The following is a 19,218-nucleotide window of genomic DNA, read 5'->3' as shown; positions in this document are numbered from 1 at the left end:
TCTAAAAAAGAGGAAGGAGGCGAAGAGGAACATAGGGATTTTATCTGGACTATCGGGGGAGGCGGTAAATGAGTTAAAATGCGTACATCTTTTTAATCACGTACATTTTCTGTAACTAATTAATCAAAATTAATCAGTTAAAGTCCCAGCCTTACTTTAAACATAACGTGATGGTTTGTAACAGTCTCACCGCAGTCACAGCGCGCCTGGTTCATGGCAGCCATCTTGGACCATGTGAGACGGTGCAGATCACAGCGCCACAGCTCCTTACTGAAGGAGCCGTCACGGTTCCTCCCTCCTGCCTCGTAGAGGAATGAGCCAATGGCTGGAGAGGAGAAAAAACATCGTAGAGAACTGAGCCAATGGCTGGAGAGGAGAAAAAACATCGTAAAGGAATGAGCCAATGGCTGAAGAGGAGAAAAAACATCGTAAAGGAATGAGCCAATGGCTGGAGAGGAGAAAAAACATCGTAAAGGAATGAGCCAATGGCTGGAGAGGAGAAAAAACATTGTAGAGAACTGAGCCAATGGCTTCACTTAATGCGGCCCACAGGTTAATATTGGAATACTGATATAGTACTGATTTCAGCTGTTACAATTCCAAACATGAGCCGCATTAATTACTTCACTCTATATTAGTATCTTAATGACTAGTACTAGTCTTTTTCATGTCCAAAGTATTTGTATTTAAGTGCATACAATTAACATAAGAACATATTATAAATGCATTTGAAATGAAATACAAATGTTACTTTTCAGGATTCCAATAAAAAAAGAACTAAAAATAATTAGGGAGCAATCGTTTTTTATGAACAACACCCCCTGGAGGAAAATAGGGGAGGGTCATGCTATTTTAATTTCAGTCCTAGGGGGGGTCTGCTGATTTCACTTTGAATTCAAGGGAGGGTCATGCTATTTTTCAAAAGCAAACAATGGCTCCAGAGGTACAGGCACTTATGCAACCATTGTCAACAGCCTTCTCTAACCCTAACCCTAACCCTTCATTTAATGACAAACCCTGGGTGCCAATACCAAGAAGTGCCCCACAGTCATTTAATGAACTGAAGTGGCTGTGTTTATACTACAATGCATTTTCCTAAAACAATGGAGAGCTATGTACGGCAGCAACAAAGGTTGTCAGAAGTGTATCCCCCCTCCCTAAATAAAAAGGGAAATGGTGCTAAAAAATATTAACATTAGGTTAACGATCGCTCGTTGAAAATGCGCATTTGACCCAGATTTGACCACAGGCAATCAACTGCACAAAATGAATGGCAGCTGTTACAAGCCTTCTCTGTGTTGTGCACGTGTCAACTGTTTTATCTGTAACCTAGATGTCAAATAACCTGTTCTCAACCTGTGAGAACTTCTCACCTCTTTTGTGAAGTACACGTTGACTTTTACTCTAGCAGCAGTAGGCTACTCACTGTGTGTTACTTTAGTTTGGAGGGTGTGTTTTTGGGATGAAGTGCAGCTGGGATCTCAATTCATTATATTAGCCTATTCATTATTGTTCATTGCTGCTGCCGCCCGCACCCGTTTTTAACCCTAAAAAAAAAATCCAAATTATTTACAGTAAAAAAAAGAAAGAAAGAAAATATATTTCGCAGTGCCCACCCAGAACTTGCTTCTCTGTTCTGTTCTCGCCACTGGTTAGGCATAATTTTACTGTGGTAAATGTCATGTTGTAGGGGAGGGTCAATCTTTTTTATTGTAATGCTTGGGGAGGGTCACTGATTTTTCCCCCAATTGAGAGGGAGGGTCATGGCATTTTATAAAAGGGCTTATACATTTTCTCCAGTAACACCCCTCAATAAAAAAACGACTCCTCCCTTAAAGGACCTACACCATGAATTTTCACTTTTTCTATTTTAAAACCTTTTTTTGGGGTCCCACTGGCACCTTCTATCCTCACAAAGTCCTATTTCTGACCATTGTGTCTTTCTCTGGTTTTGGGAAGACAGAGATGAAAAGCTTTCCACGGGTTCTCAGAACAGTGCTGTTCTGAGAGTTGATCCGTGTGACGTCACACGGATTCCCGTTTTTTTTTCAGTCAATTATTTATTTTTTTTTCAATTTTTTTTTTCAAAACATTTTTTTTTCAAAACTTTTTTTTTCAAAACTTTTCTTTTTCAAAAAACGTTTTTTTTTCAAAAACTTTTTTTTCAAAACTTTTTTTTTCGAAAAACTTTTTTTTTAAAAACTTTTTTTTCAAAAAACTTTTTTTTTTTTCTCAAACATTTTTTTTCAAAACTTTTTTTTTTTACTCTTTTTTATACATAAATACAATGCAGGTGGGGTTGATTGTCTAATGTAGATTAACTTTCTGTAATGTCTGGTCTAGCAACGGTCGCCCTGTGTCATTTGACAGTAGGCCTATAACATACAACATATGCCTACAGTAGGCTATAATCACTAGATTATAGCCCCTGAGCAAACAGAGGCCGTTTTGGTATTGCAGCTGGAGAGCCTCATTATAGTAGAGCTAGAACAAACAAAAAGAATGGTCAGAGTGTTTGTTGAGGGTTAAAACCTGTCTAAGACTCAATTTTGAGCATATATTTATACAAAAAATATAGTTTTAAAAGCATGGTGTAGGCCCTTTAAGGATTCCATTTAAAAAAAGAAATGCAAAAATAGCTGATCTACAACATTTGAGCTTGTAGATCGGCTATTTCTGTGTATGTCCAACAGTGGTAGAAAAGTTCAATTGAACCGTCTGTTCTTCAACCATTCAAAGTGTCCTCCCAGTCTAATGTTGATCCAGCACTATTCAGGTCGTAAGGTGACTGACCTTCACACAGTGTTACACATTTGACAGCAAACCGGTATTTAGTTTCAGGTCATATTTTAGTCATCTGAAAGGTTTTTGTTTTAGTCTAGTTTTAGTTGACTAAATATCACACGTTTCTAGTAGACTAAATCTACAGAAGATTTTGTCAACTATCAAAGTAAAATGACTTGTCTTTTAGCTCTACTGGATCTCTTCTCCACCAGTCCCTCCCTGAAAATGTTATTTCGTTTTTATTTGCTGACAACATTTTCAATATATTTAACCTTGGTTTTAGTCATCGTACTGTAGCTTACTTTTTATTTAGTTTTTATTTAGGTTTCATCAGTGAAAAAAGGTAATGTTTCACCATAGTTTTGGTGGACAGAATCAATGCTGCCTCTAGAAGGATTCAAAAGACACTTATAGAATTGGGTCAAAATTCTAATTTTCCCGATTTCAAAAAAATAGCAGATCTACAAGCTTGCAGCGCAGCGCTTGGTGCCGCGCTGTGAGCTTGTATATCTGCTATTTTTCAATAGTTAAAGCATAAAATAATGATACACAAAATGTGTACCCGTTCTAAATGGGTTACCTCCATGTCAGGTCCTCACCTGATGCTACAATGCTGGGTCCTTTCCCCCCGGTCCGCAGATATTCCATGTCCCTCCACTGTTTGCTCCGCGGGTCGAAGCACTCCACGGCGTCAAACGACGTCACACCGCCGCGCCCCACCGCCACGATCACTGCAGCAAGCGGGGGAGAAGGAGGCAGCGAGCTGGAGCACATTTAACACTAGAATAGCAGATCTACAAGCTGATCTACAGGGTGTGTGTGTGATGTGTTACTATAGCAGGACAGTGAAGGCAGTAGGGGTAGGTGGGCAATAAAATCGATATGGCAATACATTGCGATAGTTTATTTGCCAATACTGTATCGATACTTCAGGCCATAGTATCGCGATACTTTGAGGAAAATAAAATATGTTCCCATGCATAGGAACCAATGGTAGAGGTCCGGTCCTGACACTCCGCTGCCTCTAGATGTCGCTGTACTATAGTAGCTACTTCCCCTTCCCACAGTTCAGTGAGTGAGGTCTCTCGAGAAAATGTCTGCGAACGACGAAACAACAACATTAGAGCAGCGCCTTCAGCTCTTAAAGCTGATATATCACAATAGTATCGCATCGCAAAGATTCACAATATATCGTGATACTATTGCATCGTGACCCAAGTATCGTGATACGTATTGCATCGCGAGATTCTTGCCAATATCCACCCCTAGAAGGCAGGGTACCTGTGGTCCTCCGGGGCCGTGCTGTGTCTCGGTAGGACAGCAGATGGGGGTCCTCAGACTCAGAGAGCAGTCTCTGGGGGTCCTCAGACTCAGAGAGCAGTCTCTGGTAGGTCTGGGGGTCCTCAGACTCAGAGAGCAGTCTCTGGTAGGTCTGGGGGTCCTCAGCCTCAGAGAGCAGTCTCTGGTAGGTCTGGGCCTCAGAGAGGAAGCTCTGACAGCCCTGGGATTCTTTCATCTCATCCAGACTCTCCATCACAGTGTGGAGGTAGGAGGGGCTGAGGAGAGGCACACGGATGCTCTCCAGAACCTTCAACAATTAAATTAAACTTCAATTCAAAGGGCTTCGTTGGCATGAGAAAACGTACGTTATGGCTGTTTAAAGGCCAGACAATAGGAATAGGGGCGGGGCTTCAACAATTACAGCTTGTCCCTATTGGCCGTCTAAGTCCAGACACCAAGTTTCAAGACGGTACCATGCTGCAAATTGGAGTTATGGCTGTTTAAAGCCTACAGGAGGACAGAGGGGGCGGGGCTTCAACAATTACAGCTCGTCCCAATTGGCCGGAAAAAGCCCAAGTCGTGTGAGCGTTGTAAAGTTGAAATCACATTGTAAGGCAAAAGTATGCCAAAGTAAGTGTGACAGCAAAGTGTGACAGCAAAGTGTGACAAGACCCTGACGGTCGCAACAATCAGAACCAAACATGTACAAGTGAAAGGAGTGTCAAGTCCAGGGATGAATACAATGATTAATAGTCTTTAAAGCGGTTTTATTCCAAACACACAAAACACTCATTATTTACTAGTTCAACAGGATACCAGCTCAACAACACCATATATATACATTAGACTGCAGTCAAACTCAGCCAGAATCCCATCTTTTGGCCAGACTATTCACACTGCATTATAAAGTGACCAGATCTGATCTGTGTGTTCAGACTGGTTTTAACATCTTAAAGTGACCAGATCTGATCTGTGTGTTCAGACTGGTTTTAACATCTTAAAGTGACCAGATCGGATCTGTGTGTTCAGACTGATTTTAACAACGTCAACCCAAAGCCACCCTGCTTCGACACATCTGCTTTGGTTACCGTGGTAACGACGTAGGCGTCATGACTCAAGTGTGGTTTTGGACAGCTTGTTATGTGACTTGGGTGGTTTGATCAGGTTACTGCGTTCAGACTGAGACACATCTCCTGAAATCAGATTTGAATCAGAGTCTGAAACCACCTCTGGATGTGGCTCGAGTCACATCATTTTGTAAAATTCGGATTCCATGTGACCTGTCTGCATTTAGACTTATTTAGACAAATCCGATTCCAATCTGGATGTGACAGATCTGATTCAGGCTGGATTTGGCTGCCAGTGTGAATGAGGCCTAACCCAGCAAGCACGGCCAGGACCTGGACCAATCAGTGACGTCTGGATTGGTCCAGATCAAGTCAAACCATGACTAGTCAGATCTGGCCTAGAATATCACCGGATTTCAACCAACATAAATCCTGCCCACGAAAACGGATGTCCTGGATTAACCACAGATGGTCCGATCGAGGCCAGATAAATATCATAACTAGTCAGAGATGTCCCAGAATATAACCATACATGCTCATATTTCAACTGACATTACAAACAACAACAATAATCCATTATGTCCATATGACGTCCTGGTATTGACGTCAAGATCATCCCCATATGGGCTGTGATCTGGCCTTGTTCTGAACCAGAGTCACCGGAGGACGTTATCATAACGTCATCATGACGTCATTTGGCTTGCAGGGAAAAGACTAAGGCTGGACTCACACATATGCGTGAAACATCTTCTCTGTATCGTCTGAGAATGGCCACTGGGAGCGCCGCACTAATGCATTGTCAATGGAAGGTTGTTTGGTTTTTTGTCGTTGCCGTGTCTCTGCCTGTCTTTTGGCCAAGAGACAAGTCAACGACAAAACACCAAACAACCTTCCATTGACAATGCATTAGTACGGCGCCCCCAGTGGCCATTCTCAGACGATACGGAGAAGATGTTTCACGCAAATGTCTGTACGGCGCTAGCCTGGCTCCAGCCAATAGACCCGCCCACTCTCTGAGTGAACTGCATCTCTTGGTCTGGATGTGTCATATGACGTGTCTCTTGCTACCGAAAGCTTCTCAAACCGACCGAAACCGACCAATGAAATCAATGCAATGCGGAGGAGGGGCGCGTCTAACTTTTGAAAATCAACAGAAACAGTGGAGGGAGGGGTGGCTGCGTGGCTCACCAGAGTTCTTAATTGCTCCCTTTGAACTTCAAAAGGGCTCCGAACTGCAGTCATTGTTTGAGCCATACAAGTGTCGAATAGCTCGTTAGTGATTTTTTCTCTTTAATCAATGAAACATCAAAGACAATGACCTGTTTGGTGCATGTCATTGAGGGGAGGGGGAGGAGGGAATGTTTTGTGTGCAAAAGTCAAACACAACCCCTCCCACCAGATCTCTTGTGATTGGGAATTTCAAATTTTAAATCCCCTCCCCTTTTCAATCAAATAGAATGGCCACAAGTTCAGACTCAAGCCCCAGCGTAGAGTCTGAAATCAGGCTAGTACGGCGCCTTAGAAGTGACTGACCTTGTCCTTGGTCTGCCTGCGGTCAGTGCACGTGTTTAACCACCAGATGGCAGCATCAAACACCATGTCCTCCTCTGGCACATTGAGATGATCACTGGAGAGGATCTCTGTCACTTTGTCCACAGAGAGAGAGAGGAACGCCTCCTGGTGGTGGAAGAAAGACATGACACCAAGTATGAGTACTGTTAATAAAGCTTGATACCTCCTCCTCCGCTGCAGTTCATTGGCGCAGCTAGTCAAACACCGCTGGCGGAAGTGTGTAACTGTGGAACTGCGGAAGGCACTCTGCCTCCTCCAATGGGAAAGAGGGAGTCCTGCCAGTCCTGCATCTGATTGGCCGACCGAGCTTCCCATTCTGTGACGCACAAGGAAGCGTCCTTCAGAATTCCCAAGAGCCCCGCCTCAGAATTCTGGAGGCTTGCGTAGAGTTATTGGGAGGCTTGCCAGCTCTCTTTGACCAACCCCCCCCCAACCCCCACCGGAGGGAGGTATCTAGCTTTTTATATCTGTGCTATTAATGGTCTTGATGGCACACAGTGAAGGAACATCAAGGTCTCTGGAGATGGACTTGGAGCCTTCAGATTGTCCATGCTTGGCTACAATCTGACCTCTGACCTCCTGACAATTCTCTCCTTGTTTATGTTGTTCATGCTCAGTGTGGGTCATGCAGTGACACAGAACAGCATTTAAACTGGTTGGATTAGTGATTACTGAAGATTAAGATAAACTTTGACTCATCACTAGGGGTGTAACGATATAGTAACTGAATCCAACAATCCATTTTAATTTGCAACAATCGATATGCAAACAGCAAACTTGGCTTTGTATCGTATCGTTTCACAATGCAGATAATCGGTACCGAATCGTTTTGCAATGCAAACAATCATTCTATGGATACTAAGTACTCGTGCCTTGTATTTTATGTCAATTTAAAAAATAAAAATAAAAGAGGGGTTTAATTACTTTTCTATGGTCTACCGATAAATGTGACGTGATGTGTGACGGACAGACCGAAGACTGACATACAGACTTTAAGCCAGACCTGCAGTGGCTTCCGCATTGTGGCTTTGGGACGGCTGCACGAGCGTCTTACCGACTAGACAGACAGGTCGGGTGTATGGTCTGCAAAGCTGCTATTGCGGCTCTACACATGCACAAATGCGAAATATAGCTTCCGGACAAGTTCTACAAGGTTTATGCGACTTGTCAGGATGCCTTGTTTAATGTATTAGTCCGTATTTTTAAACAAAATGAGTTTTTACCAAGTGTGTGTTGATTCCAAATCTAGCATCTCTGGTTTGGTTAAAGATGGCTGCACTTACAGTATCACGTGACGTTCATCCATTCCCCCATTCGCTCATACAAGGACATGTATACGGAAGAATGCACAATAATGCTTCCAGCCACCAACGGGCGCTGTTGCAGCTAACATTGTAGCAAACGAGGAAAAGCAGTACACTTGGTAAAAACTAATTTTATTAAAAAATACGGACTAATACATTAAACAAGGCTTCCGGACAAGTCGCATACATCTTGCGGAACTTCTGCGATGTGCTATATTTCGCATGTTTGTGCATATGTGTAGAGTCGCAATTGCAGTTTTGCCGACCATGCCCCCGACCTGTCTGACTACTCGGTAAGACGCTCCATGCAGCCGTCCCAAAGCCACAATGCGGAAGCCACTGCAGTCGCGGCTTAATGTAAGGCTAATACAGACTGACTGACAGCCGGTGGAGGGTCAGTTTCACTGCTAACGGTAACCAAACAAACAAACACACACACCTGCTTGTAGAGGACACTGAAGTATTCCAGGATGTAACCAAACAAACACACCTGCTTGTAGAGGACACTGAAGTATTCCAGGATGTAACCAAACAAACACACCTGCTTGTAGAGGACACTGAAGTATTCCAGGATGTAACCAAACATACACACCTGCTTGTAGAGGACACTGAAGTATTCCAGGATGTAACCAAACATACACACCTGCTTGTAGAGGACACTGAAGTATTCCAGGATGTAACCAAACAAACACACCTGCTTGTAGAGGACACTGAAGTATTCCAGGATGTAACCAAACAAACACACCTGCTTGTAGAGGACACTAAAGTATTCCAGGATGTAACCATACACACCTGCTTGTAGAGGACACTGAAGTATTCCAGGATGTAACCAAACAAACACACCTGCTTGTAGAGGACACTAAAGTATTCCAGGATGTAACCAAACAAACACACCTGCTTGTAGAGGACACTGAAGTATTCCAGGATGTAACCAAACAAACACACCTGCTTGTAGAGGACACTGAAGTATTCCAGGATGTAACCAAACAAACACACCTGCTTGTAGAGGACACTGAAGTATTCCAGGATGTAACCAAACAAACACACCTGCTTGTAGAGGACACTGAAGTATTCCAGGATGTAACCAAACAAACACACCTGCTTGTAGAGGACACTGAAGTATTCCAGGATGTAACCAAACAAACACACCTGCTTGTAGAGGACACTAAAGTATTCCAGGATGTAACCAAACAAACACACCTGCTTGTAGAGGACACTGAAGTATTCCAGGATGTAACCAAACAAACACACCTGCTTGTAGAGGACACTGAAGTATTCCAGGATGTAACCAAACAAACACACCTTCTTGTAGAGGACACTGAAGTATTCCAGGATGTAATCCATGCTGCATTTCTCCAGGTCCTGACAGGAGTACTGCTCAGCCAAGAGGTTGATCTCCACACAGTTGTTAACGTTTATGTGGCGATACATGAACTGACAGCAGGCTTCTCTGACGTCTGGGACATCCATCAGGTTGGCTCCTGCCAGCAGGGCCTAGATCAAATAAAATAAAATAAAAAAACATTATTATTTCTTTTGCGCCACAGATGTCGGTAGTTCTGTCTTCTCACAGCTAGAATGTCCTGGGTTCGATTCCCGCTGTGGATGCTGTGGACAGGGCTGTATTAACCATTGGGCCGGTAGGGCCGTTGCCAGGGGCCCTTGGCCCTCAGGGGCCCTTGGGGGAACTGGGCCGCGTGGTCATTGACAACTTACTAAAATTAAATATGTTAATTCAAAATCAAATGTGTGGGCGGCAGTGGGCCCCTCCTCTGTTGTCTACAGGTGATCATCATGGCTTAAAATCCGAGCTGGGTAGTGTGTGTCTGGAGGGAGGGGGGGTTATTGTGGGGGGGTGGGGGGCCCCTAAAAAATTATAGGCCAGGGGCCCTCGCGGGGGTTAATCCGTCCATGGCTGTGGGTGCTGGGGGGGCGTGTTCTCTCCTCCACATCATCAGTGCCCATACCCCCTACGTGGGGTTGGCGAAAGGGCCTTTCTGTTTGGAGTTTGCATGTTCTCCCCGTGTCTCCTAGGGTTGATACCAGAAACAAACAAAAAACATGCAGTAATCTGGTCTCTACTGAGGGAGAGGTCAAGTTTACTAAGTATCGACGAAGTAAGTGGTTAAATGAAAAAAAAAAAAAAAAAAAAAAAAAAACGATGAAAATCTGCATCCCACATTTAGACAATATGTAGCTGCTTCATCTCTCTCTCAGCTGAGGGGTCCTTGGCCTGAACACATTGAAGACCTCTAGGTTAAGGCATAGAATGTCATGGGAAAGGCTGCAGGCGGTGAGTCATTGAGTCTGAGGTCGGTCTGGAGGGAAGGAAAGGCCCCTGATGGGTGGGAGCGTAAGCAGCAGGGCAGGAATTTCATGGAGGCCATGAAGGCCATGGCCGCCGTTGCCCCTCAGTTTGGCCTTGTGCCCCTCACACCAATGGCATGACCTGAGGCCACAGTGGCCTTAATGCCCCTCACACCAATGGCATGACCTGAGACCACAGTGGCCTTAATGCCCCTCACACCAATGGCATGACCTGAGGCCACAGTGGCCTTAATGCCCCTCACACCAATGGCATGACCTGAGGCCACAGTGGCCTTAATGCCCCTCACACCAATGGCATGACCTGAGGCCACAGTGGCCTTAATGCCCCTCACACCAATGGCATGACCTGAGGCCACAGTGGCCTTAATGCCCCTCACACCAATGGCATGACCTGAGGCCACAGTGGCCTTAATGCCCCTCACACCAATGGCATGACCTGAGGCCACAGTGGCCTTAATGCCCCTCACACCAATGGCATGACCTGAGGCCACAGTGGCCTTAATGCCCCTCACACCAATGGCATGACCTGAGGCCACAGTGGCCTTAATGCCCCTCACACCAATGGCATGACCTGAGACCACAGTGGCCTTAATGCCCCTCAAACCAATGGCATGACCTGAGGCCACAGTGGCCTTCCTGACTGTGCCACTTTCTCCTCTCTGTCTCTTTCTGGTCAATGTGTAGACAGTAGACACCGGTGTCTCTTTCTTGTCATGTATTTACAGTGTCTTTTGTTGAGATTCTGAAATCTTAACTCCCCAGAGTCCCCATCTTTAAAACAATCCAGTGACTTTGATTGGTCCAGGGCTGAGCATGGATACGATTGTAAATACCATCTTTTATCTATTTCACTGCAGATTAGGTTATCATCCCTAACACTTAAATTCAACAAAATCTTTCAATGTACTAAAATCTTGTTTTATTTGATGGCCTTCCTGCCCTGGTATTTGGCCTGTGTGCCCTCAAAGAATGGACAACACCAAAGGCCAAGTGGCCTTGACCTCAAAATGACGAAATTCCAGGCCTGGTAAGCAGTATAACACAGTCTGTTCATGTATTCAGACCCATCCAGTGTTGATTTTGTTGACTAAAACTATGACGAAAAATGTTTGTCGACTGCGTTTATTTCACTGACGAAAACGAAATAAAAACGAATTAAAAACTAAGCTGTGATGACTAAAACTGAGACTAAATATATTGTCAATTTCGTCAACAAAATACAAACTAGACTAAAACTTAGACTTAGGGAGGGACTAGTGGAGAAGAGAGTCATTTTATGTTTGGTTGCTCTCAGGTGTTGCATGCTGAAAATAGCCGATCTACAAGCTCACAACACGTCGCGCTGCGACGCGTTGTGAGCTTGTAGATCGGCTATTATCAGCATGCAACCAAGTGTTAAACCAGTCATTACGATGCCATCAAGGCCTGCCAAATAATACATTTCAGTTGACGAAATAAACTGTAGATTTAGTCGCCTAAAATCTTATGATATTTAGTCGACTAAAATTAGACTAAAACGAAAACTTTTCAGGTGGCTAAATTAGGACTAAAACTAAATGACATTTTATTCAAAAGACTATGACTAAAACTAAATCAAAAACAACACTGGACCCATCTCAGGATATGACATTCAATGGCTCTAGTCTAGCAGAACTGTACACCATAATATGATGTGTTGACACATTTTGTACCGGCAATGTCTAGTCTCTCTATTCCACCTTTACAGATACAACAGCACTGTGACAACACAGACATGGGTGAGGGGAGGAATCAAATGGCGTAACAAATGGCAAATGGCATAACTCCATATCGTGGAGACATTGGGTGCGTTTATATGCACAGATATATTCCACTTATATTCGGAATGACTGCTCATTCAGAATAGAAATGCTCATATAAACGTTTAGGAATGGCCATTCCGGTCTGACCCGAATGAATTTTCATTCTGGTCTGAAGAGGTGGTTTATGCCGTTTCAATCGGGAAACATTTGTCATATAAACGCTCCATTCGGAATTAACTGCTGTCTGACCTGCCCCCCCCCCCCCCCCCTCTCCGACCTGAAGTAGGCCTACTTTGCGCATGCCCAAAGTTCTATTCCGAATGAATCCTTTGGTCATGTAAACGACAGTGGAATGAGGGATACTTGTATTCAGGTCCCATGTAAACGTTTGGGTATGAAGCTCTATTCGGAATAAGTTCATTCTGAATGCCATTCTGAATATGCATATAAACGCACCCAGTGTATTGTCTCAACGATATTTATCACAATATCGCCCACCCCTAATGACCTGCACATTATCTGTAGAGATGGACACCTCTGAAGTGTAGGCAAAGCCCAGCAACATGTCGACCACCTCAGGTTCCACTCCATCCATGTTAACCCTTTCCTGGGTGGACTCCACCATGCCGCTGGTAAACATGGCCTGTGAGGGTCAGAAAAACATGGAGTCAAATAAAACTACTGAGTCCTGGATTTAGGCCTAACCTATAGTTAAGCCCAAATCAGAAATTAGCCCACAAAAACAAATATGTTGGTATACTGTACATGTACTGTAAGCCCCTCCCATACACTAAAATGTGTACCCGGCCTGAATGGGTTAAGGAGAACCAAAGACTGTAAAATGAATGGAAGCCCTGCGCACACATGCACAGAGCCCCCGAAGGTCCGGTAAATACAATCAGAAAAAGCCTTAGGCTGGACTCACACATATGGCCACTGGGGGTGCCGTACTAATGCATTGTCAATGTAAGGTTGTTTGTTTTTTGTCATTGCCGTGTCTCTCGCTCAACCACAGTCTTTTGGCCAAGAGACACGGCAACGACAAAACACCAAACAACCTTCCATTGACAAAGCATTAGTATGGCGCCCCCAGTGGCCATTCTCAGACGATACGGAAAAAAAACAAAAAAATCTCCATGAATTCAATAAATAAATTTGCCTTCTGTGTTAACTGTGCATAGCTGAATACGATAGGGTGGGTCTACGCAAAAACATCAGTTTTTATGGTGGTACTTGGAGAGACAGATCTTTTCTGAGGTGGTACTTGGCATAAAAAGGTTGAGAACCACTGCACTAAACCCAATGAAATGTGTGTATTTACCTGAAAGTAGGAGCTGATGGAGGCCAGTACAACTCTATGGCAGGGGAACTCCTGTCCCTCACAGCACAGAATCACATCACAGAAAACCTTGTTGAGTCGTAGACGGTTTAGTCCCTCTAACAGCTTGTTAGGATGCTTGTCTAGCTTCCAGGAGGATGAAGCAGCATCCACCCGCATCCTTTTAGCCATGATGTCCTCCTCCTAGAGCACTTCACAAAAGGGAAAGAGGAGCACTCGTCAAAAGTCCACAAAACTCTCGTCTTGGTTCCACTGTCTTCTTCAGTGTGTATCTGTAGAGATACACGCTGAGGAAGAGCCTGTGCGTTCGAAACGTCCGTCTGTTTGCTACTGCTGGGGGAAACCTGAAATAAATATGGAAGAACCAGTAAGACTCCCTAAATTGGGAGATAAGCGACCGTCAGGTCGCATACACAACCTTTAGAAGGCAATGGTAGACAATCAGGAGGGAATATGGGAAATGGGACAGATCCATGTTGATGACATGACTTTAGAGATACTGTGTACCGCTTTGTGTGATTTAGGGCAAAATCTGTAGGAGCAGTGTCCAAAAATGTGTTTTTGAAAAATCGGCCAGGTGTTGGCGCTAGATGGGACAGATGCATTTTGATAACATGACTCTAGAGATACTGTGTACCGCTCTGTGTGATTTTAGGGCAAAATCTGTAGGAGCAGTGTCCAAAAATAAGTCTTGCAAGAATCGGCCTTGTGGTGGCACTAGAAGAGGGGCATGTGAGAAATGAGGGGTGGAGGGTGTGGTTTGGCAGCCAAGGAGTGTGTGTGTGTGCAAAGTTTGGCATGGATCGGGGCAACGGTGGCGGAGATATGAGTAGGGGAAAATTGTGACGTGACGGATAGACGGACGGAAGGACAGACTGAAAGCCGATGGAGGTTTTGATAGTAACTGCAACCTGACGGTCGCAATAAACCCTTTTGCAAATCCCGCCCCATTCTGCCCTGTTACTATGATGGGACATTAACCCTGGGCAGATTGTTTTTATAGTGGAAGTGGATGGGATTTTTTTTCCCTTCATAGCCTCATTACAGCTATATAAAGTACCAAAGGAAAAACACCTAGGTGATATTAATAAAAAGGGAAGACAAAGGTACAGTAGTTACATTGCAAAACAGGGGATTTACCCGAAAATATATGTTTTAATTTGTTTAATCCCAGTGGGACAGAATCCTCTTTGCAGATTCTTTTATAGTGGTAGTGGATGGGAATTTTTTTCCCTTCATAGCCTCATTACAGCTACCACAAAAAACACATATACGTGATATTAATAAAAAGGGAAGAAAAAGGTACAGTAATTACATAGCAAAACAGTAGTTTTCCCCCGAAAAATAAATGTTTTAATTAGTTTAATCCTCTGGATCAGAGATAGAAAGAGAAGCGCATTGCATCTTGGGTACTAGGAAGAGGACAGAGAGAATGTTTCTCCTCACATAATAGGCTGGCTTTTCGTAATTCTGCCCATTTAAATTATATGTACCCAATCGTGACTCTTAGACCATTGATAAGGTACATGTGAACTAGTTTGTTGAAGCTTATTCGTTATGATGAGCGAGATCGCTTGACGCTTGCCGTCGCTATCACCGTACCGGCCGATCTCCGTGTCGCGCACTGCGGACAGTTCTTGAAAGACGCATTCAACATTCTCCACTGCACAAACTCCACCCCCGATAGCAAAAAGTGAATGTTTTTTTCTGGTTGGCCAGTCAGGGAGTCTCAGGGACCAATCAGAAGGCTGACAAACGGTCTATTCATTCTAGCTGGTGTTCTTGTTGTGAAGTTCCTTCTAGTAGTAAACAACATAAAATAAAACCTGTCTTTGTCCATATATAGTACCAATAATGACAAGCGACTTCACAGGGGAAAAGAGCCCAAAGTCGCTTACAATAAGCAAACATGGCAACACTGCCCCTGGCTCGCGTGACAGATTTGCGTGGTTAAGACATTTAAAAAAGAATGCTGCATTGGGCACAAAACAACCACAAAAATAAAAATAGCAGATCTACAAGCTCACTCACAGCTAATAATAGTAGCTTATATTTTGGGCTTGTTTTCATAGACATGGTTGCTTATTCCTCTCACAAAACCTGGCAACACTGAGCTCCGTTCTAAACGCTGCTATGGATCACCCCTCCTGCCGCTTACAATAAGCTGACATGGCAACACTGGCTCAATGTAAACAACTTCAGACATGCAGCCAAAGACAAGACAACAGTCTGTCTGTTGAGTTTATTTCTACAGTTTATACAAGTTAAGATTTATTTTATTGGATTTTATATGCATTCCAGAGTTCTCATAGTCTTTTAGGTTTTGTCAATAAAGCCAGACGTTTGATTTAAGAGAGTCAACAGCCTAGCTCTGAGTTCTCCTTTAACGCTATGTCACTGATGATCCGCTGCGCTGCAGAAAGCCTGCTCAGCCTCTCTTCTGTAGTCAAAATAACAAACACACTTTCACTACTCACCAAAACAAAGAGTGTTTTATGGAGTTGAAAGCCTGCTTTCCTTAGTGGCAACACTCTGATCCCCCACCTCACCTCTAAAATACACTTTATGGACACAAAAGAAAATATTTCACCGGAAGGTGAAAATCTGGTCAATGGACATTTCTATTGACAAGATCTGTAGAGTGCGCTGTGGAGTAGCTACAATGTCAGGTGAAATATCATCTTTTCTGTCCATAAAGTGTATTTTAGAGGTGAGGTGGGGGCTCAGAGTGTTGCCACTAAGGAAAGCAGGCTTTCACCTCCATAAAACCGTCTTTGTTTTGGTGAGTAGTGAAAGTGTGTTTGTTATTTTTACTACAGAAGAGAGGCTGAGCAGGCTTTCTGCAGCGCAGCGGATCATCAGTGACATGGCGTTAAGGAGAACAACTTCTAACTATAGACCATTAACAACAAGTTAACAACAGATCGACTAATACGACAACATTATTATGTTAGAGTACAGGCAGAGTTACCTTGTGTTTTTAGAAGCGTCCTGAATGAAGACAGCAGAGATGATAAAGTAATAAAGATCATTAAAGTTGTTCTTTATAAAAACTAAAGTGTTGTTGTTTCATTGAAAACACTGTGACGTCACTACGCAGCTGCTCTGCTCTCTTGTTCTTCTCGTTCAATGGTGAGTTGCAACCACTGCTTCCAGCTGCACGGCACCACCTGCTGTACTGGAATATGAAGCGCTGCACTTTATATATTTAAAGGAGCTATAGTCAACTTTTTCATTGTAGGTGTACATCCTAGTCTACAGACTAGGATGTAAACAAAGTACGGGCCCTGTAAATGTAAACAAAGGGCCAAAATGATTATTTTATCATTATTTTACGCTTTTTGTGGTAATTTTTTAATTGAAACACATATATGAAGCTTATTTTTTTATAAAATATTTTCGAAACATTATTTTTATTTTAGCATCCGTTTTTCAAGAAAAAGTTGACTATAGCTCCTTTAATTACATAAATCAGGGGTCTTCAACAGGGGGTCCGGGACCCCTATGGGGTCCTCAGAGTTACTACAGGGGGTCCTCCAAATCTTTGTTTGATAGAAAAAAAAATCTCCTTTTTTATATGAAACAATTGAATCCTAGCGTCCATTCGGAGAACTTAGGCAAAAATAGCAGATCTACAAGCTCACAACACCTCGCGCTGCGAGGCGTTGTGAGCTTGTAGATCGGCTATTTCCGACAAAGACCTTCGGTGTAGAGGGGAAAAACAGCAGACTAAGTACAGAGTGAAAGCTCAATTTTTTGACGGTTCAAGTGGTTAAATATCTGAAAACACATCCAAAATACACTGATGATTGTTCTGTCAAATGATGAAACTATATGGAATCTATGAACAGGTTGCGGGCTGGGGGTCCCTGCTTCATCTCTCTCTCAACTAGGGGTCCCTGCTTCATCTCTCTCTCAACTAGGGGTCCCTGCTTCATCTCTCTCTCAACTAGGGGTCCCTGCTTCATCTCTCTCTCAACTATGGGGTCCTTTCCGTCCTTAATTGGCCAGAAAACGTTGAAGACCCCTGACATAATGATACAGGGGCGCTTCATACTCCAGTACAGTAGGTGGCGCCGTGCAGCTGAAAGCAGTGGTTGCAACTCACCATTGAACGAGAAGAAGAAGAAGAGAGCAGAGCAGCTGCGTAGTGACGTGACGTCACAGTGTTTATCAGAAGAATTCAGCAGCGAAGTGTGATGTCACTTCCGTGAAATGGCGTGAAATGTCGCCCTCTACGGGGTTCATGCTGGTATTGTTTTGTATTCAAATCGCCATTGAGGAATTTGCGATCACCGCATATAAGAACTGTGTCAAAAATATAAACACACCATGTGCGCGGACATGCTCTCAGCGACAGTCTGTCCCAGACACGAGTGTCTCTCTGTAGTTTCCAACATTTAGGACAGCGTTGATTACATTTTCTCTGACAACAGGCTATATCAGATATGAATGAATATCATAAACTATGCAGAACCCCCCCGCTGACAGAAACGCGCACATGGTGTGTTTATTTTTTTAACACAGTCCTTATATGCTGCAATCGCAAATTTCCCAATGGCGATTTGAATACAAAACAATACCAGCATGAACCCCCTAGAGGGCGTCATTACGCACAAATGACGACATGGCTTCGTTTCTCTATTTAATGAAACAACAACCGTTTAGTTTTTATAAAGAACTCTTAAAGAATTTTCATTCAGGACTCTTCTAAAAACACAAGGTAACTCTATCTGTACTCTAACATAATATTGTTGGCATCAAAATATACTTAAAGTACCAAAAGTAAAAAGTACTAAAGGTTTGAAAATATCCGATCTACATGCTCACAAAGCATTGCATCGAGCTTGTAGATCGGCTATTTTCAAATAGCCAAGGTATAAAATAGGGCTAAAGTGGTCCATGTATGTTTTATAATATTATAATTTATATCTGCAAAGTAACTAGTAACACAAGTTTTCAAAAAACTGTAGTGGAGTAAAAGTACAATATTTGGAACTTGTCTTGGAACCAAGATGCAGTGGAGTAGGCTACAAGTAAAAGTATTGGAAATTAGAAATACTCAAGTAAAGTACAAATAGCTCAAAAGTGTACTTAAGTACAGTAGCCTACTTAAGTAAATGTGCTTAGTTACTTATACACCACTGGCTCTGCTCCATATAGAGTTAGAAGTAGTTCTCCTTAACGCTATGTCACTGATGATCTGCTGCGCTGCAGAAAGCCTGCTCAGACTCTCTTCTGTAGTCAAAATAACAAACACACTTTCACTACTCACCAAAACAAAGAGTGTTTTATGTAGGTGAAAGCCTACTTTCCTTAGTGGCAACACTCTGAGCCCCCACTTCACCTCTAAAATACACTTTGTAGACAGAAAAGATGAGATTTCACCGGAAGGTGAAAATCTGGTCAATGGACATTTCCATTGACAAGATCTGTAGAGGGCGCTGTGGAGTCGGTAAACTTTACGGTGAAATATTTTCTTTTGTGTCCATAAAGTGTATTTTAGAGGTGAGGTGGGGGCTCAGAGTGTTGCCACTAAAGAAAGTAGGCTTTCACCTCCATAAAACAGTCTTTGTTTTGGTGAGTAGTGAAAGTGTGTTTGTTATTTTTACTACAGAAGAGAGGCTGAGCAGGCTTTCTGCAGCACAGTGGATCATCAGTGACATAGCGTTAAGGAGAACTCAGAGCTAGGCTGTTGAGTCTCTTAAATCAAACGTCTGGCTTTATTGATAAAACCTAAAAGTAAATAAAATACGATACAT

The 19,218-nt window shown here is 43.2% G+C and overlaps 1 protein-coding gene across 1 annotated transcript in view; it reads right to left on the bottom strand.

Moving 5' to 3' along the window:
* LOC308291485 (kelch-like protein 20) overlaps positions 1–16,561 on the bottom strand; it is an 18,496-nt gene extending 1,935 nt beyond the window's left edge. Inside the window, exons 1-8 of the mRNA XM_080733505.1 lie at positions 16,428–16,561; positions 13,439–13,647; positions 12,626–12,760; positions 9,311–9,502; positions 6,666–6,809; positions 4,066–4,372; positions 3,384–3,515; positions 156–325 (exon numbers count right to left, since the gene is read on the bottom strand). Of these exons, the coding sequence (XP_080589631.1) occupies positions 156–325; positions 3,384–3,515; positions 4,066–4,372; positions 6,666–6,809; positions 9,311–9,502; positions 12,626–12,760; positions 13,439–13,627 (1,269 nt within the window). The 5' untranslated portion in view covers positions 13,628–13,647; positions 16,428–16,561. The remainder of the gene's footprint in view (positions 1–155; positions 326–3,383; positions 3,516–4,065; positions 4,373–6,665; positions 6,810–9,310; positions 9,503–12,625; positions 12,761–13,438; positions 13,648–16,427) is intronic.
* Positions 16,562–19,218: the final 2,657 nt, after the last annotated feature.

This window comes from Nannobrachium achirus (assembly GCF_963921795.1).
Source record: "Nannobrachium achirus genome assembly, chromosome: 1".
NCBI lineage: Eukaryota > Metazoa > Chordata > Actinopteri > Myctophiformes > Myctophidae > Nannobrachium > Nannobrachium achirus.
The sequence above is the reverse complement of the archived record's forward strand: the minus strand, read 5'-3'. Positions and strand labels throughout refer to the sequence as shown.